This window comes from Camelus bactrianus, chromosome X, assembly GCF_048773025.1.
Source record: "Camelus bactrianus isolate YW-2024 breed Bactrian camel chromosome X, ASM4877302v1, whole genome shotgun sequence".
Taxonomy (NCBI): domain Eukaryota; kingdom Metazoa; phylum Chordata; class Mammalia; order Artiodactyla; family Camelidae; genus Camelus; species Camelus bactrianus.
In genome coordinates, this window is record NC_133575.1 from 47,650,643 (window position 1) to 47,676,902 (window position 26,260).

The window sequence follows — 26,260 nt, forward strand, 5'->3', positions numbered from 1 at the left end:
TCAAGAAAATGTCAAATCAAGAAAAAACTACATTCAAAAAGTTAGAACATTTTGTGATGTTTTTACTCACTCGTGACCCACTCCCTCACTGGCATGGTATGGATTGAGGGGAGCAGTGTCCCAGTCCCCAGTTATTTCCTCAAGCTAGAGAGAGCAGAGTGGATCTAATTTGCAGTGTCATAACATATATAGGAGATGGCTGAAGGATTAGTCTCTATTTTGTTTAAAATGGATCTCAGATCTTAGTCAAGGAAAAGTCATGTGAAGCAGTGAATACAGCTCATGAAAGTTGGAGAGGGATTATAGAGCCACAGACAATGGAGGCAAGAAAATACTGGTAGAGCAATACAATATAAAAGCTAAAGCCTCAAGAAGCTGGAGTGAGACTCATAGGGGAATTATTACATTTATAAGCAGCCATTTGTTATCACAAGACCTGACCTACAAGAAATACTAAATAGGGTCCTTCAGGTTGAAATGAAAGGATGCTAGAAAAGGACTCAAAGTCATACAAAAAATAAAGTTGTCCATGAAAGATAAGTATATAGACAAATATAAAAACCAGTATTAGTGTGATTTTGGTCTGTAACTCAACTTCTTTATTTTCTACACAATATAAAAGACAAATGCCTAAAAAATAATTGGAAATCTATGTCAATGGGTGTACAGTGTGTAAAGATGTAATTTGTGACATCAATAACATAAAGTAAGGGAGGCAGAGCTGTAAAAGGTAATTTCTGTATGCAATTGAAGCTAAGTTGGTATAAATTTAAAATTGATTATTATAACATTAGAATGTTTTATGTAATCCCCATGGTAACCACAAAGAAAATATCTATAGAACATATACAAAATGCAATGAGAAGAGAATCAAAATGTGTCACTACAGAAAAGTCAGCTGAACAGAAAGGCAATAATGCAGAAAATAAGGGGCAATAAAGGTATAAGACAGAAACAAATAACAAAATCACAATAGTAAGGTTTGTTTTTACCAATAATAATAACTTTAAATGTAAATGAATTAAACTCCCCAATAAAAAGACATATGTTGGCAACATGGATTAAAAAAAAAAAAAAACACAATTTAACTGTATTCTGTCAACAATGGACCCGAATTAGATCCAAGGGCATGCATGAATTGAGAAAAGTTGGAAAAGGATATTCCATTCAAATAATAACCAAAAGAGAGGAGAGGTGGCTATACTAATATCAGACAATATAGACAAAGTCAAAAACTGTTACAATAGGCAAACAAGGAAATTATATAATAACAAAAAGGTTAATTCACCAGAAAGTCTTAGCAACCCAAAGCTACCAAAAATAAGAAAATAAAAATATTGGAGCATCAATAAATGAAATAGAAAAGAGAAAAACAATTAGAGTAATCTTAATCTTGGTTCTTTGGCAAGATCAACAAAATTCATAAAACTTCATTTAGATTTACTAAGGGAAAAAAGAGAGAAAAAATATCAGAAGTTAAAAGCAAAAAAGTGGGCACTACTACTAATTTTATAGAATTTTCTATGTATTTTTATATCCAAAATATAGAATTTTAAATTACTGCTAATTTTATATTTTCTACATGTTTCTGTGTTCTAATTACAGAATTTTATAGAAAAAGATTATGAGAGTATGCCAAATATTTGGATAACTTATATAAAATAAAGAAGTTCCTAGAATCACACAACCTACTGAGAATTATTCATGAAGAAATAAAAATTTAAATAGACCTCTAACTACTAAGAACATTGAATCAGTAATCAAAATCCTCCTAATAAAGAAAACACAGTACCAGATGGCATCACTGGCAGATTCTAACAAACATTTAAAGAGGAATTAATTTGGTCCTTCTTAAACTATTCTGAAAACTTTTAGAGAAAGGAACACTTATTACGTTATTTTATGAGGCCAGTATTACCAAAGCTAAAGACACTAAAAGAAAAGAAAAGTACAGGTCAGTGTCCCTTTTGAAATATTGAAGTAAATTACCCTCAACAAATAGTAGCAAACAGAATTAAACAGCACATGAAAAGGATTATATATCATGGCCAAGTGGACTATATTCCTGGAATAGAAGAATCATTCAACACACTAAAATCAATCAATGTAATATGCCACATTAACAGAATAAAGGAAAAAACAATCATTTCAATTCATGAAGGAAAAAATTGAAAAAAATTCAACATTATTTCATGATTAAAAACAAAAACAAAAACATCTCATTAAACTGGGAATAGAAGGAAACTATATCAATACAATAAAGGCCATATATGAAAAATCCACAGCTAACATCACGCTCAATGGTGAATACTTTCCCTCCAAAGTCAGAAACAAGACAGTGATGCCTGCTTTTACCATTTCTACTCGGCATAGTACTGAAAGTCCTAACCAGAGCAATTGGGCAAGAAAATGAATTAGAAAGGATCCAAGTTAGAGAGGAAGAGATAAAATTATCTGTTACTTATGTTTGAAGATATAAAGACATAAAATAAATAAAATATACATTATAATGTTATAACTAATATGTGAACTCAAGGTTGCAGGATATAACATCAACTTGCAAAAATCAGTTGCATTTGTATATGCTAACAATGAACAATTTGAAAAGGAAATAAAGAAAACAATTTCATTTATAAAAGCATGTCTAATAATAAAATACCTCAGAGTAAATTTAACGAAGGAGACCAAAAAAGTACACTGAAAACTACAAAATGATACTGAAAAAAATTAAATAAGACACAAATGGAAAGACATTCATATCATTGATTGGAAGGATTAATTTTGTTAAATGTCAATACTACCCAAAGTAATCTACAGATTCACTGCAATACCTGTCAAAATTCCAGAGGCATTTTTTTGCAGAAAAAGAAAAATCCATCCAAAAATTCATATGAAATTTTAAGGATCCCCAAAGAAACAAAACTATGTTGGAAAAAAAAATACTGAAGATCTCACACTTCCTGATTTCATAAATTATAGAAAATTTCAGTAATAAAAACAATGTGGCACTTTTACAAAGATAGACATATACACATAGACATATACATATACACTTATAGAATAGTGTCAAGAAATAAACTCTAACATATATGGTCAAATGATTGTCAACAGCAGTGCTAAGATCATTCAATAGAGAAACGATAGTCTTTTCAACAAGTGGTGCTGGGAAAATGATATCCATGTACCAAAGAATCAAATAGGAATATATAGGGGAAAAGTTTCATGATATTCAATTTGGCAATTATTTCTTGCACATGTCACCAAAAGCAGAGGGAACAAAGGAAAAATATGTAAATTGGATTACACCAAAATTAAAAACTTCTATCAATAAATATTACCAAGAGAATGGAAAGACACATGGAATGAGAGAAATATATATGAAAATCATATACCTGATAAGGGGTTAGTACTTAAAATACACAAAGAAATCCTACAATTCAACAACTACAAAAACAACCTGATTAAAAATGGACTTTAAAAGACATTTCTCAAAAGAAGATAAACAAATGACAATAAGTACATGAAAAGATGCTTAAATAACTAATCATCAGGGAAATGCAGATCAAAATGACAATGAGATATCACTCCACACATGTCAAAAAGTACTGTTACCAAAAAGACAAGAGGTAACAAATTCTGGTGAGGATATGGAGAAAAGGAATCCTGGTACATAGTTAGTGGGAATGTAAATTGGTAGCGCCACTATAGAGAACAGTAACCTCAAAAGATTAAAATTAGAATTACCATACGATCCAGTAATCTCAGAGGAAATTAAACTATTGTCTAAAAGATATATCTGTACACTCATATTCATATCAGTATTATTCACAGTAGCCAACACATGGAGATGACCTAAGTGTCCATTGGCAGATAAATGGATAAAGAAAATATTGTAGATATAAATATACAATGTTATTGAGCCATTTAAAAAAGAAAGAAATCCTGCCAATTATGACAACATGGATGGACTTTAAAGGCATTATGCTAAGTAAAATAAGTCAGACAGACAAAGCAAATATTGAGTAATTTCACTTACTGTGGACTTGTGGGCTCTAAAACATCAAACTCATAGAAACAGAGAGTAGAATGGTGGTTGTCAGGACCAAGGGATAGAGGAAACTGGGAGATATTGGTCAAAGAGTACAAACTTTCAATTATAAGATGAATAAGTTCAGGATATCTAAGGTACAACATGGTAAATACAGTTAACAATACTGCATTTTATACTTGAAAGTTTCTATAACAATAAAGTTTTAATGTTCTCACCATAACAACAAAATTACAATTATGGGAGGTGAAATATGTTTTAACTAAACTTATTTTGGTAAATATTTTACAATATATATGTATTTCAAATCACAACATTGTACACTTTAATTTACATAATATTGTGTGTCAATTATATCAAAATAAATCTGGAAAAATAAATAAAAGAATAGAAATTAAACAAAGTATACTCTCAGACCACAATAGAATAAAACTAGAAATTAGTCATCAAAATATAGCTAGAAAAGTCCAATATATTAGGAGGTTAAACAGCATACTTCTAAATAACAAATGGGTCAAAGAAGAAGCCTCAGGAGACATTTTTAAATGTTGCTAAGTGAAAATTAAAATACAACTTATCAAAATTTATGGGATGCAGTGAAAGTAATGCATAGAGAGAAACTTACAGAATTGAATTAGAAAAAGAAAGATCTAAAGTAAATAATATAAGATTCCATGTTAGGAAACTAGAAAAAAGAGCAAATTAAATCAAAGAAAGAAAAATAAAAGAAGACTTAGAGCAGACATTTATGAAAATCAATAAATCAAATAAGTCAGAAAATCAATAAAGAATATCAAAACCAAAAGTTGGTTCTTTGCAAAGATTACTAATCTTGTTAAATCTCTAGCCAAGTTAACTATGCAAAGAAGAGAAAAGGCACAAATTATTAATTGGATATTTAAAGGATAGTGAGAGAATATTATGAACAACTCTATGCCCACAAATTTGATAACCTAGATGAAATGAACAAATTCCATGAAAGACAAAATCAACCAAATTTCACTCAAGAAGAAATACACAATCTGGATAGGCCTATATCTAGTAAAGAATTGAATCAAGAACTAATAATGAAACAGAAGAGAGAGCCTATGCTTATATGCTCAATTAATCTACAACAAAAGAGGCAGCAATATACAATGCGGAAAAGATTCATCAATAAATGGTGTTGAAAAACTACACAGCTACATGCAAAAGAATGAAACAAGATCACTTCATTATACCATATACAAAAATAAACTAAAAATGGATTAAAGGCTTAAATGTAAAACCCAAAACCATAAAACTTCTAGAAGAAAATATAGGCAGTATGCTCTTTGACACTGGCTTTGATAATTTTTTTGATATGTCTCCTCAAACAAGGGCAACAAAAGAAAAAGTAAACAAATGAGACTACAAACTAAAAAGTTTTGCACGGTGAAGCAAACCATTAACACAACAAAAAGGCAACCTTCTGTATGGGATAAGATATTTGCAAACAATATATCCAATAAGTGGTTGATATCCACAATATATTTTAAAAACTCATACAACTCAATATCAAAACATAAACAACCTGATTTACAAATGGGCAGAAGTCCTGAATAGATTTTTTTTTCCCCTGAGGAAGACATACAGATGACCAACAAGCACATGAAAAGATACTCAATGTCACTAATCACCAGGGGAATGCAAATCAAAACCACAATGAAATATTACCTCAAATATTCACCTATCAGAATGGCTATTATCAAAATGAACACATGTGTTTCCGTGGCCAAGATGGTGGAGTAGAATGATTCTCATAGCTCACCCTCTCCCACAAACACACCAAGAGTGACATCCATGGACCCACCCATCCACTCAGAATATGTGCTGAACTTTGACAGAACATCACCTTCTTCAAAAGACAAAACTCACCACAAATCTGGTAGGAGAAAAGGAAAAAAGAAAGAAGAAAAAGGAAATTAGCACAGGACCAGTCCTACAAGGAAGGATCTGCAAAGGAGGAATAGCACTCATACACTGGGTCTTCCCCTCTCCAATGAAGAGGTCAGTGGGACAGAGGGGGAACCTCCCAGGCTCAGATATGTACAGAACAGCCCATGACCAACAGAACTAAGTGAAGCAGGCACAAAGGGTCTCTGCGACACCCAGCCCTAGATGTGAACCAGCAGGGGTTGGTCAGGACAGGCAGTCCGAGACAGGTGGAGGACTGGAGCTGACTGTACAGAGGCAACCTCAGGGGACTGCAGAGTGTTGTGCACTGTGGCTAGGCAGGTATACAGAACAGAATGGCATGGATCCCTCATAAAATACAAAAAAAAAAAAAAAAAAAAGAAAACCAACACTGCTGGTGTGCCCTGGTGGAAGGGGCCCTGTAGCCTTTTTTTTCCACAGACACAGGGCACCATTGCTGACTGGTTCTTAGGAGAAAAGAGGCGGGGTTCAGCCATAGCCACCATATTGACTGGTGCATGGCCCCAAGATGGAAGTGAGGTTGAAACCAGAATCGGTACCTATGGGCTCTGCAACCTCATAGGCAGGACTGAGGTTTGTTTACAGCCCCAGGCAGAGAGGACCCTTTGGCCCTGGTGCCTCTGTGGACTCACACCTCTAAGACAAATGAACAAGGAGTGGAGTTCTCTCACACATTAGGGTAAGGGCTGGTATGGATGTTTTTGGCAAGCCTGCCTACCAAGCACAGAGTGGCTGGGGAATGGCACTGAATGGGGGAGGCACCCGCCCACCTACATTGCACTAGTGTGGTGCCAGGATGTGGCATTAAAGAGGGGGCCTGACCCGCTCGCCTACTGGTGCTGAGATGTGGGACTGGAACAAGGCGCTGGGAACACCACAGACTGGGGGGCACAACCCAAGGGCCTCTGGAATGACCGAGCAGAGTTCACACAGCTGGGCGAGGCCAGGAGCAGTGACAACCACAGAACAAAAAGGAGACCCTGCTCAATAGCCAGGGCAGGCTCTGGCGACCAGAACTCTGACCACACCCCCAAACAAAGGGATACCATCAAAAAGTCACAGAAGATAGACTTGGCAACCACCCACACTTACAAAAGACCTCAGGACCAAATTATTAGGAGCACAGAGTTCTACACGGGAACACATGTTCCTTTTTAATTATTTTTTCACTTTTTACTTTTTATTTTTTTAATTTTTAGCTTTTAATCTTTTTTAAAATTTCCTTTTCTTTTAAAATATTTAAATTAATTTTTAAATTTGTCTCAATTTGATCTATATTTCCCTTTGCTTTGTTCTTCTGTTATTGATATACTGTTTCCAAATCTTTTTTTCTTTAATTTTAAATTAAAAATAATTTGTCTCAATTTGAATTTGTTTCTCTTAGTTTTGTTCCTCTGTTATTAATTATATTGTGTTTGCAATTTTCTTCTCTTTTAAATTTTTAAAACTTGTCTCAATTTGAATTTATTTCTCTTTGTTTTCTTCTGTTATGGATTATAATCTGTTTTCAAATCTTTTCTCTTTTAAAACTTTTTAATTAAAAAATTGTTTCAATTTGAATTTATTTCTCTTTGTTTTATTCTTCTGTCATTGATTATATTCTGTTTTCAAATCTTTTCTTCTTTTTTTTTAATTATTTGTTGTTGATGTTGATGGTGTTTTGCTCTGCTTTGGGCTAATTTTTGTTTGTTTTTAGTTTTATTTCCGAATCTGCTTTAAATAAATAAAAAATAAATACCTTAAGGACCAAAGTAGATAACTGATACTCTATAATCCATAGTGCTGGAGAAATATAAGTAAAATGAAGAAGCACTGGAACCACTCCAAATTAAAAGAATAAGAGAAATCCCCTGAAAGAGTGATCAACCAAAGACCTTGATAGTCAACTAGAACATGATTTCAAAAAAGGAGTGATCAAAGTACTGAAGGAACTAAAAGAGATTCTGAATAGAGACAAGATACGTCAAAAAGGAAATTGAAAATATAAAGAGGAGCCAATTAAAAATGGAAGACTCATTTGCTGAGATAAAAACTGAGCTAAAGGCTGTAAAAAGCAGGCTAGATAATGGAAAGGAACGAATAAGTGATTTAGAAAACAGGATAACAGAAGTCACCAAATCAGAACAGCAGAGAGAAAGACAAGTAAAAACCAATGAAAATAATATAAGGGACCTATGGGATAATATAAAGTGTGTGAACCTATACAAAATAGGGCTCCCAGAAGGAGAAGAAAGAGCAAAGGGGATTGAAAAGGTATTTGAATAAATCAAGACTGAAAACCACCCAAACTTAAAGAAGGAATCAGATATACAAGTACAGGAAGCACAGAAGGCCCCAAACAAGCTGAACTCAAACAGACCCACACTAAGACATATCATAATCAAAATGGCCAGAGTCAAGGATAAAGAAATGATCCTAAAGGCAGCAAGAGAAAAACAAAGAGTGAGTTATAAGGGAACCCCCACATAGCTTTCAGCTGATTTCTCTACACAAACACTGGAGGCCAAAAGGGAGGGGCAAGATATATTCAAAGCCCTGAATGAGAAAAAGATGCTACCTAGGCTACTTTATCCAGCAAGGTGATTGTTTATAATAGAAGGAGAGATAAAGTTCTCCACAGACAAGCAAAAGCTAAAAGAATTTGCAACACTAAAACTATGATAAAAGAAATATTGAAAGGTCTACTGTAAATAGAAAGAAGCAGGATGCTGCAGAAAGGAGAAAACCATAATTGGAAAAGCAATAACTACAATGAGTTACAACAGAATAAACATGAAGTTGTAAAGGAGGACATCAAAATCATTAAGGGTAGGAGAGGGGAGAAAGAAAATAGAGATTTTGTTGTTGTTGCTCTTCGTAGGATGGGTTAGACTTATATCACTATCAGTTTAAAATGAACAGATATAGAAATGGGTTCATATGCATACAAAACAGCAAAACCCAAGCCAAAAACTTACAATAGAGTCACAAAACGAAAAAGAAACCAAGATAATACAAAGGAAAATTATCAAACCACAACAAGAAAAAAGAGGAACAAAGAGGAATACCAAATCAATTGCAAAATTAAGTTCAAAATGGCAATAGACACACATCCATCAATAATTACCATAAATATCAGTGGACTAAATGCTCCAATCAAAAGACATAGAGTAGCAGATTGGATAACAAAACAAGAACCTACAATATACTGCATATAAAAGACACATTTTAGGGAGAAACACAATCATAGACTGAAAGTGAGAGGATGGAAAAAGTTATTCCAAGCAAATGGAAATGACAAGAAAGCAGGAGTAGCAATATTGATTTCAGACAAAATAGACTCTAAAACAAAGGCCATAAAGAAAGATAAAAAATGGACACTATATAATGATTAACGGAGCAATACAAGATGAGGATATTATACTCATTAACATATATACACCCAATATAGGAATACATAAATACATAAAGCAAATACTAACAGATAAAAAGGAAGAAATTGGTTGCAATACAATCATAGTATTAGAATTTAACACTGCATTAACATCACTGAAAAGATCTTCCAGACAGAAAATTAATGAGGCAACAGAGAAACTAAATGATACAATAGAACAATTGGCCTGGTTGATATTTTCAGAACATTACATACCCCCGAACTATAATATACATTCTTTTCAAATGCACATGGGACATTTTCTAGGATAGATCATGTATTCAGGCACAAAAGAAGCCTCAACAATTTTAAGAAAATAGAAATTATTTCAAATATCTTTTCTGACTAAAATGCCATGAAGCTACTAATCAACTACAGAAAAACAAAGGAGGAAAAACGACAGCATGGAGATTAAACAGGATGGTACTAAAAAACCAATAAGTCAATGATGAAATCAAAGAAGAAATTTTTTTTAAAACTTTGAGACAAATGACAATGAAAACACAACCACACAAATTCTGTGGGATGCAGCAAAAGTAGTCCTAAAAAGGAAGTTCATAGCTATACAGGTCTTCCTCAAAAAAGAAGCACAATCTCAAATAATAATCTAACCTACCAGCTAAAAGAATCAGAGAAAGAAGAGCAAACAAAACTAAAAGTCAGCAGAAGGATGGGAATAATAAAGATCAGGGAGGAAATAAAATAGAGATTAAAGGAACAATAGAAAAAATCAATCAAAACAAGAGCTGGTTTTCTGAAAGAGTAAACAAAATTGACAAACCTCTGACCAGGCTCACAAAGAAGAGAAAGGAAAGACCACAAATAAACAAAATAAGAAAGGAAAATGGAGGAATTACAACCAATGTCACAGAAATACAAAATATCATATCAGAATACTATGAAAAACTATAGGGAAACAAACTGGATAACCAAGAAGAAATGGATAAGTTTCTGGAAACATACAGTCCACCAAGACTGAATCAAGAAGAAACTGACTATTTACAATAGCCAAGACATGGAAACAGCCTAAATGTCCATCAACAGATGACTGGATAAAGAAGATGTAGTATATTTATACAATGGAATACTATTCAGCCATAAAAACTGACAACATAATGCCATTTGCAGCAACATGGATGCTCCAGGAGAATGTCATTCTAAGTGAAGTAAGCCAGAAAGAGGAAGAAAAATACCATATGAGATTGCTTATATAAGGAATCTAAAAAAAATAAAATAAAACAAACAAACAAAACATAAATACAAAACAGAAATAGACTCATAGACACAGAATACAAACTTGTGGTTGCCAAGGGGGTGGGGGGTGTGGGAAGAGATAGACTGGGATTTCAAAATCATAGAATAGATAAACAAGATCATACTGTATAGTGCAGGGAAATATATACAAGGTCTTATGGTAGCTCACAGAGAAAAAAAATGTGACAATGAATATATATATATATGTTCAAGTATAATTGAAAAACTGTGTTCTACACTGAAATTTGATACAACATTGTAAAATTATTATAAATCAATAAAAAATGTTTTAAAAAAAGAAATTACTGATTTCCTGGACTTCATTAATTTTTTTAAATGTCTGCATTGCAAAAAACAATGTTAAGAGAATAAGAAGCCAAAGACTGGAGAAAATATTTACAAAAGACACATCTGATGAAGGACTGTTATCCAAATTATACAAAGAACTCTTAAAACTCAACAGTAAGAAAACAAGCAACCCAATTAAAAAATGGACCAAATATCAAAACAGACACCTCACCAAAGAAGGTACACAGATGACAAATAAGAATATGAAAAGATACTTACATCATATTTGTCAGGGAAAGGCAAAAATAAAACAGTGAGATACTACTACACACCTGTTAGAATGGCTAAATTCCTGAACTCTGACAGCACCACATGCTGAAAAGAATATGGAACAATAGGAACTCTCATTCATTGCTAGTGGGAATGCAAAGAGATACAGTGACTTTGCAAAACAGTTTGGCAGCTTCTTATAAAACTAAACATAATTTTACCATACATTTCAGCAATTATGCTCCTTGCTATTTACCCAAAAGAACTGAAAACTTATATCCAAACAAAACCCTGCACACACGTTTCTAACAGCCTTATTTATAACTGCCAAAACTTGAATGCCACCAAGATGTCCCTTAGTAGGTGAATTTATAAATAAACCGTGGTACATCCAGATAATGAAATATTCTTCAGCACTGAAAAGAAATGATATGTCAAATGGTGAAAAAAACATGAAGGAATTGTAAAAACAAAAACAAAACCACAGAAATGTCAATTAAATAGAGTTGGAACACTAGAAGGGGGAGTGCTCATGCCCTGCGAAGATAGCAGAGATCAACAGAAAGAAGAAAGACTTCTTTCCTGGCAAGGACTGGCCAGTGAAAAGCTATGATCTCTGTTTACAGTAGCCCTCCCAACTTCATTTTCCCCTCTATAAAAGTTTTCTCCTTTCCTTGTTGTGGTGGAACTTGCATGTGGCTCACTATAATACATATCCCATATTGCAATTCTCTGCTTATCCTGCTGGAGAAATATCTGGTAGTCTGTTTTAGGTCAACAGAACCTTAAATGCATATTACTAAGTGAAAGAAGCCAATCTGAATAGGCAACATATTGTATAACTCCATATGACATTCTGGAAAAGACAAAACTATGGAGACAATAAAAAGATCAGTGTTGTCTTGGCTGGGGTTGAGTAGGATGAATAGGCAGAGAACAGAGTATTTTTGAGGCCATGAGAATACTCTGTAAGATACTATAATGATGGATACATACCATTATACATTTGTCCAAACCCACAGAATGTACAACACCATGAGTGAACCCTAATGCAAACTATGGGCTTAGGGTGATTACAATGTGTCAATGTAGATTCATCAATTGTTATAAATGTCCCATTCTAGTGGAAGATGTTGATAATGGGAAAGGCTAGTTATGCATAGGGGTAGGGAGTACATGGGAAATCTATGTACCTTCCTTTCAATTTTGCCATAAACATAAAACTTCTCAAAAAATTGTTTCTTTAAATGAGTAAAATTGCAAATACATACATATATATATATATATATCCATAATAAAATCATTAATTAATTAATTATAAAAGGGAATGCTATGAACAACTTCACACTTACAAATATGTCAATTTAGAGGAAACTGACCTTCAAAACCACAAACTACTAAACTTTATGTAAAAGCACCCCCCCCAAAAAAATCTCCAGGCCCAGATAGTTTCACTGGAGAATTCTGCCAAACACTTACAGAATTAACACCAATCTTAGGAATTCATGTGATATCTTCTAGAAATAGAAGCGAACACTTCCCAACTTATTTTATGAGGTCATTATTACCCTAACGCTAAAATCAAACACAGAAAAAAAATAAATCTACAAACCAATATTTCTCATCAAATTCAACACAAAATTCCTTGCCAAAATATTAGCAAACCTAACCCCACAATGCATAAAATTATACACCATTACGAAGTGGAATTTATTTCTAGGATGAAAGGCTGATTCAACATTCTAAAATAAATTAACATAAACCACCATATGAACAAGTTAAAGCAGAAAATTTCTATGATCACATCAATTGATGCAGAAAAAGCATTTAACGAAATCCAACATCCATTCCTGATAAGATTTCCAAATGTTAACCACTATATATAAAAATAGATAAAAGGCAAATTATTCTGTATAACACAGGGAACTATATTCAATATATTGTAATAACCTTTAATAAAAATGAGTATATGTATGTATATGCATGACTGGGACATTATGCTGTACACCAGAAATTGATACATTGTAACTGACCATACTTCAATTTAAAAAATACCTCTTAGTGAACTATGAATAGAAGGGGATTTCTTGAACTTACACAAAGGGCAATTATGAAAAACCTATATTTAACATTATATCTAATGATGAAAGACTAAATGATTTCCCCCAAGACTGGGGAAAAGCAAAGATGTCCACTCTAACCACTCTTATTCAACATATTTCTGGAATGCAACAAGGCAAGGAAAGGAAATTAGGCATATAGATTGGAAAGGAAGAAATAAAGTTGTCCCTATTTGCGGATGACATGATTGACTACATAGAAAATCCCAAGGAAATTACAAAAAAACAAAAACACTTCTGGAACTAGTGAATTCAGTAGTATGGCAGGATGCAAGATCAACGTACTCCCCCCCCAAAAAAAAAATCACAGTTCTACATGAACACATAGAAGCCAAAATCAAAACCCAATTCTATTTACAATTTATCCAGAGAAATTGAAACAGTTAGGCATACACTTAACAAAATATGAACATGATCCATATGCTGAAAACTACAAAATGTGATGAAAGAAATTAAGGACTTAAATAAATGTAAAAACATACCATGAGCATGGGTTGGAAGATTCAACATAGTAAAGCAGTCAGTTCTCCCCCAAATTGTTATACAGATTTAACACAGTTTCTACCAAATTCTCAGTAAGTCTTTTTTTGTAGACATGGGCAAGCTTATTCTAAAATGTATATAAATAGGCACAGGCCCTTGTAGAGCTAAAACAATATTGGCATGGTAGAATAAAGTGGGAGTAATCACTCTATCTAATGTAACAAGAGTGCTAAAGACCTGTGAACAGATGTTCATAGAAGATTTATTCCTTTTTTTAATGAAGTATAGTCAGTTTATAATGTGTCAAATTTTGGTGTACAGCATAATGTTTCAGTCATAAATACACATACATGTATTCCTTTTCATATTATTTTTCATTATAAGTTAGTACAAGATATTAAATATAGTTCCCTGTGCTATACAGTAGGACTTTGTTGTTTATCTATTTTATATATAGTAGTTAGTATCTGCAAATCTCGAACTCCCAATTTATCCCTTCCCACCCCGTTCCCCCACTGGTAACCATAAGTTTGTTTTCTATGTCTGTAAATCTGTTTTTTATAAATAAGTTCATTTGTGTCATTTTTTAAGATTCCATGTACAAATGATATATGATATTTGTCTTTCTCTGACTTACTTCACATAGTATGATAATCTCCAGGTCCATCCATGTTACGGCAAATGGCATTATTTTTTTTACAGCTGAGTAGTATTGCATTGTATATATATACCATAACTAAAAGCTTCCTTCTTAATAGCCAAATACTATATACAACTCAGATGTCCTTCACTAGGTCAATGGTTAAACAAATTATGGTACAGAAACAAAAACAAAAAACTTGATATATGCAACAACCTGGATGAATCTCAAAAATTATGGTGTCATTTATATAATTTTGAAATGACAAAATTATAGAAATGGAAAAAGGATTAGAGCTTGCCAGGGGTTAGGGACCAAGGAGGGAGGAGTGAGAAGAGAGTGGATATGGCTATAAAAAGGAAACATGAGGTATCTTTATTGTGATAGAACTATTTTGTATACTGTCTGTGGTGGTATACACAACCTACTTATGTGATAAAATTGTACAGAAGTAAATACATACACAAACAGACACACAAATGACTACAGATAAACCCTGGGAAATCTGAATAAGATAGGTGGATTGTATTAGTGTCAATATCCTACTTGTGGTACTGTACTGTACTTGCAAAATGCTACCATTGGAGGAAATAGTAAAGTCTTCAGGGGATCTCCGTATTATTTTTACAACTGCATATTAATACACAATAATCTAAAAAATTTGCATTAAAAATCCTACTAATCTTTTTTTTCAAGAAATAATATCATGCTCTGTCATCTTTAGCATCATAATAGCTTGTTTATTGTTTTGTTTTGTTTTGTTCTTGTCTGTGAGACGGTTTTATTGTTGCTCCAATTAGATTCCACCCCCTCTACATCCCCATTCTCAGGGGGCTTGAGGGAGGCTGCCTCAGCTGGGGCTCTTTCCCCACGAGAGCCTGGACATGGGTACTCTCTGAAACGGAGTTTGGGCTTCTGACTGTTTCCAACATCTCTCTCTTATGCCTGTCCATGCTCTGGGCTGGGCTGGCAACTTGGATAGTTCTCCAGTCCTGGCTAATCAGGCTTGCATGATGCCTCAGATAATAAACAGCTATAGACTACTGGCTCAAACTAAGCTGAAGCCGATATGCTTCATGATGTTTCTGATCTTCAGAATTATTGATCACACTGGGACACACCTGACACTTTCCTAAGGTGTCATATGACCTCCTGTGAACTCTCTGGTGTTGCTAATGTGTAAACAGGCTGCATGACCACTTCGTGAGTGTAGTAGACTTGAGAAGGTACGGGATAGATATCAGCTTGTAAAAAATAGCTGAAGGAGCTGGGCTGCTTTCACTTAAGATAAGGTGACATGAAGGATAAGATACCTGGGTTCAGACCCCTAGAGGGCTGATTTGTGGCAAAGAAAATGACAATGTTCTCTGAAGTCCTAAGGGTAAGTGAAGATCAGTACCTCAGGGGTGCTTAATAGATGCAGATATAGGCTTAGTAGAAAGAAGGACTAACTGAGCTGCCCAATAATGAGATGTGCTACTTCTGATGTAGAGAGTATCCAATTACTGGAAGCATTTAAGAAGTCATTAAACATCTCTCAGAAATGTAGAAATTTCCTTTCAATTTGCAGATTCTAACACCAAAGTAATTATGTGAAACAGGGCTGCTAGTACTTCATCTGAACACATCTCTTGTTCCCTCACTGGCTTTTCTTTTCTCCTGACTGGAAACTTCTCTTGATGATTGGAAGGGAAGGAGAAGGACTCTGAGGTCTTGGGATCAGTATTTTGTATAGACTGGAAACTCTTTCCAGGAAAATTCAGGTTTTTATTGTTTTGGGTAGCATATAGGGACATAGAACCCTGCAGTAACCCCCTGAACTAATTTGGGAGATTGATATGGACACAGGATAACTGTAGGAAGCTTTTAGTTCAGGCATTTTTCCCTTATGTAAAATAGAATTGTTTCCATGTCTGTTTTTCCTAAGAAACTGTGAACTCTTTCTTCTTTTACCATGTCTTACATTTCTTTGTGTTCTTCCTGCAACTAGAACATTTTCACATAGTGGCTGCTTGATAGTTTCTCCAAAAAGCATTTCTCAGACATGACAGATTGTTTGTGGTGTAGTTTATATACCAAATGCTAGGCTGGCATTTCCTCTCAGAGAGAAGAGAGAGATGGCTTCCAGTTTTTTGGGGGGTGACACCTAAAGTAGATGATGTGATTATTTTTAAAGGTAACTCCCTTAATTTAATGGCAACCAGGTAGCTAAAATTATACTTTTAAGAGCTGAGCTTTTGACAAAGTTCCCAGTGCTGGACACGTGTCTGGCTGGCTTCATTCCTTAGACGTGAGAAGAGTGGGGAGGCTGTTGGCATTTTCTTCAGACTGAACCTGATGGGTTGGTGGGATGGGGGAGCTTTTTTAAATGAACAGGGCCTTCTCAAACTCTAGAAGACTTACTTATGTATGTTCCAGTATGGAGGTCTCTGCTTCCCACCGTCCTTCTCACTCTCGGGAGTTGCAAGTGGAATAGAAAAAGGAGAGGGCAATATGCTGCTGGACCTTCAAAATAGGAAAAATGAAATCCAGAGAAGCTAAGTTAGAGAGAGGAAAAAAAGAAGAGTCCTGGGCCCAGAGTAAGGTATGCTAGGGGAGGCTGGGCCTTCTCAGGTCCTTTAGTAAAAGGATGGGAAGACCCACAGTGCAGAAGCCTAGACTCGCAGCCCATTTGAATAATGGGAAGTGGAACCCTGGGGCATATTAGGAGCCTGAGCCCTGGCCCAGCCAGGCACCTGTCCATCAGTCAGTCCTTCCAGGACTTCCCCGTGGATGGCCCTCCTCTCACTGGGATCTCTCCCAGAATGGCATTAGTAAGATAACACGGCCCTGGGAGGGCGGGTGGAAGATAGTCTAAAATTAACCCCGTGGACCTATTCAGCCAGCCTTTAGGCAGTGTTGTTAACAGTGGGAACTGAGGCCTCTGCTTGCTCCGAGTCTGGGGCAGTAGGGGGCTCCCCTCGGAGGGGCCACCAGGGTCCAGTGCTTCACAGAGAGGTAGGGGCAGCGACCCTGGGTCAATGTGGCTTCAGGCCAAAGCCTGGTGAGTACCTGGAGCCTAGGACTGATGATGCTGCCAGGGAGGAGTGAATCCTTAGAGCTGAGGGCCCATGGACCTGTGACCACCACCCTCCATAGGCTGTTTCCACTGGGTCTGGTTTTGGAGGGGGGACAGTTGGGAGGTAAGTGGGGAAACCTGCCCACAGAGGAAAGAGGAGATTCTATGATGGCTTCCTGCCGCTTCTGTCCCAGGAAGGTGTGTATGCCTAGGTTCTGGGGTCCAAATGGGCCTACTTCCTAAGGGAAATTGTGGTTGTGCAATACAGGGAGGGTGAAGGTTTGTCTTTGTGTCCCTGTGTGATATTTGTGAGTCTGTGTGTGTCAGTGCAGTGGGGTGGGCTCAAGGACAGAAGGGCAAAGCTCCTTAGGGTGGGGGGAGGAAGGTGAGTATTAAAAATAGTCTAGTAATGTCTAGAAGACTATTTAAGGGCCCCCTGAAACCAGCCACTCTCCCATAGGAGTTCTTAACCTAAATTCACAGACTCCCCAGGAAAGCCTTAGAATCCAAAGGGTCCAAAAATATGGATGAGGCAAACAAACACCTTTATTTCACCCTAATCTTTATACTGAAATTTACCATTTCCTAAAGAATGAATGTAAGCAGCAAATGGCAGTAGTATTACTAGTTCCTGTAACTCGGTCACCAGAAGAAATCACAGAGATTTCATGTCATACTACAGTTTTGGCAGGGATCTGGAAATGTCATTTTTTATGCTCATCATCGCTTAGAAATTATTAGTAGACTTTGTTATGTAATGTGCTAAAAGAACTTCTATTACTATATCATGCAGTTTTAAAAATATGTTGATAGCTGTATTTCAATATACTCAGTTTCTTTTAATTCTATGTTATTTTATGTATTAAAAACGATTCTGAGAGGAGACCAGAGACTTAACTATATTGCCACAAGAGCCAATGTCACATAAAAAAAGGTTTAAAACCCTTGTACTTTGGGAATCAGGAGAAGGATCCTTGCACAGAATGGTAACATAATAACTCTTTGATTAATAAACCACAGTAAGGTTAGGTTAGACAAGAAATGAGTTAGATTTTCTTATCCTATCTAATAAGGCACAATTCACTCAAGTGCCCAAGTTAGCTGGGGCCCATGGCTTGTTCTCCCTCTGGAGGCTCATTATATGGGCCTTGTTGTGTGTTCATTGTATGACTTGGTAAAAGCGTCAGCATTTTTCTTCATACTCCCTTCATCTCCCTGAATATCACTTCCCAAAGTAAAATAGTAAGAAGGGAATCCCTAACTGGCTGTTAGAAGAAATGATTTGTAAAGAAATCTTCTGTGATTTAAGTTCTGGAATTCAGCATGATCCTCAAAGCTGAGGATTCTGGGAGCTGCAGTATGACTCTGCTTGAGGCAAGGGGAAGGAGTATGTGTTTGTTTTTCAGGTGGTAACAAAAAGAACAGGATGGAGAATAGGGAAACCTGGGTTCTATTTCTGGCTCTGCTTTGCCCTAATGCAACGTACCTGGCAAATCCGTTATCCATCTGGACCTCAGTTTCCTCCATCCACAAAACAGGGATAATATTATCTATTCCATTATGTGAAATAGCTTTGAAATGCACAAGATTATAGACATGCTCTGAATTCTCGCTAACTAGATAGCTGTCAATAACAGCCATGTGACCTTAGGAAAAAGTCCCTGCTCTCCCTCGAGCCTTGGTTTTCCCATCCCTAAATTGAGAAAATTAAATTAAATGGCTTATTCTGTGCATTCCAGCTCTGACGTTATAGAACTTTAGCCTTAGGAGGGAGAAATAGTCATAGAAATAGGAGACCTAAGTAATAACAATCTTTATAGTAAAAATAGTTACTGAGTAGTACATTCAGGTGCTAGTCAAAACATTTAAGATGCACTAACTCATTTAATCCTAACAATAGCCCTCTGAGGCAGATACTAATATCATCCTATCTTTACAGATGAAGAAATAAACACAGAGAGATTAAATGATCCACCCTAGGTCACACAGCTACTAAGTGGTAGAGCTTGGATTGAAGCAAAATTCCAGACCATATTTTATCACTACTACATATGGCCTCTTAATCTGCAGTGGGGGCAAAACATACCCATATAGGAGTTACAATGCAATGTGATGATTGCTATAGTGCTATAAGAACAAAGATTCAAGGAACTAACCCATCAGGAGTTGCATGTGACAGAAGGTAGCATGATGTATATCGAGAGCCAATATTTCTCTTCCCTTATTGCTGAATCTTGGGGTATAAGTAGAGTAGTAGGAAGTGAGGCTGAAGACATTGGCCAAGATTTGCTCCTGAGTGACCTGTGAGCCAGGCAAGGCATCTGGGCTATATTCTGAAAGAAAAGGGAGCCATGAAGAGATGTAAAGTAGGGGAATGGCACAAACAAGATTTGTGTATTTAAACGATCACTTTAGCTACAATGGGGAGAAATTATTGAAAAGGAAAACTAGCTAGGAGACTACTACAACAGTTGAGGCAAAAATTGATGAGGTCCCAGATTAAAACACTGGCAATGGGGATGGGCCTGAGAGGTAGCCTATAGAGGTCTCTAGGAAGTAAAATTCACAGGACTTGATCAATTAAATGGGAATGAGACAAAGAGATAGGAGGACTGACTAGAGTCTTCAGTGTTTGGTTGACCAGGTGGATGATGAGGAACTGAGTTATGGATCAATGATGGTGGTAGTGGTGGTGTGATACTGCTGACTTTGAAGTACCTGAAGAAACTCACTGAATACATACATTTTTCTGAAGAGGCTGCTGGTGGCTTAAAGTGATAGGCTTGAAATCATCAATATAAAAGTGAGAGCTATAGATCTGGAACTGGAAAGAAGAAGATGAAAGAGATAACTATTTCAGGGTAGAACAGAGGGGAGAAAAATTAGAAGTGTGGGCTGGCCAGGAAGCCATGGTAGGACTACATAGGAGGAAGCTGTCAGTAGAGACAGATGTCCCAGAAAAGTCAGAGAAGGAAAGATCTGAGAAGCAGCCAGTAGATTTAACCACAAGGAAGAGTTTTAAAGATCTATCTCAGTGTGTGATTGAGGGCAGGTGGAGCCAGACTGCAGAGGGTGGAAAAGTGAATGGGAGGTGTAGAAGTAGATGGTAGACAACTCTTTGGATATGTTTGGTGAAGAAGAGAGATGTAGAGAAAGGTAACTAGTGTGGGACAAAGGACAATAGAAATGTTTTGTTTTGTTTTTTAAGATGATTGAGGGGAAGGAGCCAGTGAAGAGGTTGAAGGTGCAGAGGAAGCTCACCTTTGAAGATCTGATATATGGGGATAGGGCTCTTTCTTTTAACAGCCCCATGAGGCAGAGACTATCATTTCTGTCTTAACAATGAGGAAAATGATTCCCAAAGAAGGGAAGAGACATGCCCAAGGTTACTCAGATAGGAAATGAGGGTGTTGAGTTGCAAACAGGTATGCCTGATTTCTGAAATCCTCTTCTTGTAATTGCACCCCAAAATGAATAAATAATAAGACTGAATATGGAGTTGATGTTGACTGGTGAGGAGGGACCTAAAGTTGAGGGAGACCCCACCCACTCACGTCACAATTTTTTCTATGAGGTGTGTACCTGAGGTCCGTACCTGAGGTCCCAGACTAACAAAGAGGGGTGGAGGTGGACAGTGAATAAAAAGAGGTGTGTGGCCCTGAGCCCATGGCTGCAGGGTATGTGGGAGGAGGGAGACTAAATCTCTGAAAAACCTACCAGCTTACCCTGATGACATTACAAACTGATGTTGGAGCATTAGGAACAGAACTGGAAAGGTCAAGGGGTTAGTTTGAGTCAGTCACTGGGATATTGGGCCATGGGTGATTTCATAGGGCCTGGGGATGATGGGGAGATAAGTGAGGATTGAGGCAAGGTTCCAAATTGGGTGGAGCAGAGAGGATGGGAAAAGGCTTGACCCAGAGAGAAGGGGAAGCCATGGATTTCAAAAAGGGGCTGTAAATCCAAGGGACTCCTGGATTGAAGTGGTCATGACGGAAAAACCAGTTGTCACCAGAGAGGAGGACTTGCTCTGGAAACCTCGAGTATTTCCTACCATCTCTTTGACTTCATTTTACTTGAACTGTGTTCTGTGTAATGTCACTTCTTTATTTAATCAGTAAATGACATTCACCATTCATTTCCTCAGCAACTTTGTTGCCTGAAGCATGGGGCCTGAGTCTGAGAGGAGGTCACCTATGAGGGACAATGAAGAGGTCGAATCTCATCTAAAAGGCTAAGAGGTAGAGTTGAGGGCCTGCCCCATGAGATTAATGTCAGAATGCTCAGGGAAGACAGCTTGACACCACAGAGCACCATTCTGTTGGCCTAGCAACTGCCAGACCAGAACCACCTTATTAGTCCACACATTCTGAACTAAGGGAGATGCATCTACCAAATCCCCAGCCATGATGTAGGCCCTACTGGGAGTGGAGGAATAATAAGATGGAACAGGAGTCCTCATCTTGGAGTTTACACACTAACGAAGCATAGATAAGTGGAAATGTGGTGAGAAAGCACATAGTTAAAGTCTAGTTGTGATCCTTTGGAAGCCCTGAGCAGGTGGAGGAGGAGATTAGGGAAAACATCCCAGAAGTAGGAGTTTGAAGGGCTGGCAGAACAGCATATGCAAAGGCACTAAGCTATGAAATGGCCTGATCTGTTTGGACAACCATCTCTCGGGCCTGAAATAAGATGGATTAGGAGTTAGAAGCAGGGGACCCATGAGTGAAGAGCCTGATGGTGAAGTGAAGGATAGGGGCCAAGGGCTGGCATCCAGGCTTTTGATGGGTGCCCTCACTCTCTCTCATGTTTTTGTCACCCACAGATCTGGCATATCCTCCTGCTCATAATGAGAATAGTTCTGCTGCAATCAGCCAAAGTCAATCTCATGGACATCACCAAGATCTTCTCCCTCCTGCAGCCCGACAAGGAGGAGGAGGACACCGACACAGGGGAGAAACAGGCTCTCAATCAAGCAGTGTACAACAATGACTCCTATACCTTGGACCAGCTTTTGCGCCAGGAGCGTTACAAACGATTCATCAACAGTAGGAGTGGCTGGGGAGTCCCTGGGACACCCTTGCGCTTGGCTGCTTCTTATGGTCACCTTAGCTGCTTGCAGGTCCTCCTGGCACATGGTGCTGATGTTGACAGCTTGGACGTCAAGGCACAGACACCACTTTTTACTGCTGTCAGTCATGGCCATCTAGACTGTGTGCGTGTGCTTCTGGAAGCTGGCGCCTGTCCTGGTGGTAGCATCTACAACAACTGCTCTCCTGTGCTCACAGCTGCCCGTGATGGTGCTGTTGCCATACTGCAGGAGCTCCTGGGTCATGGTGCAGAGGCCAATGTGAAGGCGAAACTACCAGTCTGGGCATCGAACATAGCTTCATGTTCTGGTCCCCTCTATATGGCTGCAGTCTATGGTCACCTTGACTGTTTCCGCCTGCTTTTGCTCCATGGGGCTGACCCCGACTACAACTGCACTGATCAGCACCTATTGGCTCGAGTCCCACGGCCCCGCACCCTCCTTGAAATATGTCTCCACCATAATTGTGAGCCCGAGTACATTCGGCTGTTAATTGATTTTGGTGCTAATATCTACCTTCCATCTCTCTCCCTGGACCTGAACTCTCAATGTGATAAAGGCACTGCATTGCTGCTACAGGCCCGAGGTGAGTGTCAAGCAGACCAGTTCTAATACATCTCCTAGTTTGGAGGTCTCAGGGCCCTAAATCACCCCGCAAGCCAATTTGGGGATGAACTGGAGAAAACACCATCTTCCCTCTTCAGGGGCCCCAGTGGAGAAGAAGTTACAGATTCCTTTTTAGGGAAGGGATCACTAAGATGAGGAGGGGATAGCACTAGCCCAATTTCTGGTTCTTGCTTTGCCAATGACTACTTTGTAGCCTTGAACATGCCCTCTCTAGGCTTCAGTGTGCCCCATTGGTACCATGCACTGAGTGCAGGGAGGGGGATATTTGTTAGAAGGGAGAGAGCAATTAGGCTTTCAGTAGCTGGAGCAGAATGGATGTAGGCTTGGGTGGGAGAATTACACTGAGAATTGCTGCTCATGACCTATTTCTCCTTGCTGTAGCCACTCCACGGTCACTACTATCACAGGCCCGTTTAGTTATCCACAGAGCACTGCGCCAGGCCAGCCAGCCACAAGCCATCGACCAGCTGAATATTCCCCCCATGCTGATTAGCTACCTCAGACACCAACTGTAATCTCACAGCCTGTCCAGAAACACACAATGCCTCCAGAAACCACCTGGGGACCCAGGTAGCTGAAGGGCATTACAGCTCTACCCACCCACCTGAAGCTGCTCTCCTGTACTATCCTCCACAATAAAATCCTCAACAAAATAAATCCTGTGGGCTGTTGTATCTGGGGGTGTGTCTGTGTATGTATGTGTGTGTGTTGGGGGGTGGGGGTTGGTTCACTGGGGGAAGGGGTCTGGTTGGCCATGGGGAAGGATTATAGTGGTCGGGAATTTGACAGGCATAAGAGCCTGGCCACTGAAAGAGTAAAAAAAGAGAAAACTAACCCAATGGCCCATACCTCCCCACCAAGATCCTTGAGAGGATGTGGAGCTATAATGACCTAGAAGCAAGGTCTTGAAGAATTCAAGTAAGTAGAAAGGTAGCATCAGCTTGCTCAGCTCTGTATCTCCACTTACTTCTCTGGCTGGTATAGGTCACCTTTTCAGGGGCTGTCACCCAACTCCCTCAAGTGACTAAGGAGCCTCCCATTCACTCACCTTGAATCATAGGCTGCATGCCCACGAGTCCAGTTTATAGTCAAGATCTAACTAGGAAAACAAGTTACCAAATATTTATGACAGTGAATTTAATATAGAAAAAATATTGATTACATAGGTAATAGGCTGAGAAGCTATAAGGATGGGAAACTAACCCAGAGATCAGTGACAGCAGGAGGCCAATACCACCCTTAGGCTGGAGGGGTGAGGAAGAAGGTATATCCAGAGTCCAGGTACAGGGGTCTGCTGATGGAAAGTGGAATCACAGATCTATCTAACGTGGATGCCCAAACCAGAGGAAAGGAAGAAATACCCTCTCCTTTCCCTCATTCTTGCCCTTCAATCTGCTTCCAATGTCTCTCTCACTGGGGGAAACTAGAAGTCAACTAATATGAGAGCCTGAGAAACACAGCCTACATGGGTCAGCCCTCACCCCCTTGCAATATAGGGCAGAACAGGGGAAGATGAAAAACGGAAGGACAGTGGGAAAAGGTGGTATGATCTGAGCCAGCAACTGGGATCACAGAGCAGAATTGGAAGTGTATTGACAGTGGGAGCCATTGGAGAGACACAGCACAGATACCACCAGAGGCACAAAAAGGGGAGACTAAGTACCCTGGCTTCCCTGTTTTTCTTACCCTCCCACCAATGCCCCCCATTGGTTGAATCAGCCAGAAGATTATTGATGAAAAAGCCTGGGAGATGCAGCCTGCAATGGTCTGTCCCCCTCTGATGTGGAGAAGAGCAGGGGAAGGAGGCAAATGGGGCCTGGACAAGCACAGATAACCACCCAAATCCAGATCCAGTCACCTTCAATTTTGTTAAATCTTTATCTTTCCACAGTACCTTCTTGTATGTACAACTGTGGGTGGGGATGTGTATGAGCAGTGAAAGAGACACAAGATGAAGGGATAGAGGAAGAGAGCCCAGATAACCTGTATGTGGGAAGTACTTTAGGTGTTTAGAGCTTTTCCTGGGAGCTGCCTAGACAGACTCCTACCCCTATATAATGATCTCCCCTCATATGGAAAGGAAGGCAGGGAATGTGGTCTTGATCTGACTTGCTTCTCCCTCTTCTTACCTCTCCCCCTCTCCCTAGCTCCTAGTGCCTGAGAGACTAGGAAAGGAGACAAGAAAACAGGACATCTATCCTCATGGTCCTGCCCAACTCAGCTTCCAGACTTTCATTCTTTTCCATCTTGGAGAGTAGTGCAGCTGTTTATCTCCAAGGAGCAAAGATAACTGAAGGACTGGGCTGTAAGTGCAGACAAAGGGCTTCAGGGTAGGCTGTAGGTCTCTTCTACCTTTTTTTCATTCTAGGTTCCTGAAAGGTGAATTGTCCAGGACCCTACCCTGGGCTCTGCCCCCCATACCCTTAGTCAGGGCCCTTGGGGATTAGGAGTCAACTTCAGCAGCCCCATCTGCTATAGGACCCCGGGAAAGTACACCATTCAAATGGGGCCTGGCCAGGGTGGCCTCCCCTGTGTAATCTGGAACACAGATTCTTTGGTTGACCCCTGAAAGCACATGGATACTCTGCACATTTCAAGTGACTTGCATTTGATGAGGATGTAGGAGCATACCAAATTCTAGGCAGAGAGAAATGGCTGAAACTCTTTGCCCTATTTCACAGATGAGCAGACTGGGAACCTTTCTAAATTAAGTTCCCATGTTATTGGCAGCCCAGCTTTCCAAACATCTGTCAGCTGTTTTTCCAGTTGCCTGTGCTGCTGTGGACAGAAACAACTTTAAGGCCTGGTGCCTTAGTCTCTTCCCTATCCAGACAACAGGCCAGGAGTTGAAATGGATCATCTCAAATTCTTATGATGAACTTTCTGAGGCAACTTTCCCTAGGAGTTGTGAGGAGGAGGTTCCTGGAGTGAAATCTCACCCTTTGCCTTTAGTCTTTTGTTGGCATTGGATGCAGATGATAACCTAGTTTTCCCATTACCCACTACTACAACCAC

General features: G+C 38.4%; 1 protein-coding gene across 1 annotated transcript in view; it reads left to right on the forward strand.

The window, feature by feature from the left end:
* ASB12 (ankyrin repeat and SOCS box containing 12) overlaps positions 1-23,902 on the forward strand; it is a 183,512-nt gene extending 159,610 nt beyond the window's left edge. Inside the window, 2 exon segments of the mRNA XM_074359235.1 lie at positions 22,355-23,204; positions 23,627-23,902. Coding sequence (XP_074215336.1) covers positions 22,355-23,204; positions 23,627-23,760 — 984 coding nt within the window. The 3' untranslated portion in view covers positions 23,761-23,902.
* Positions 23,903-26,260: the final 2,358 nt, after the last annotated feature.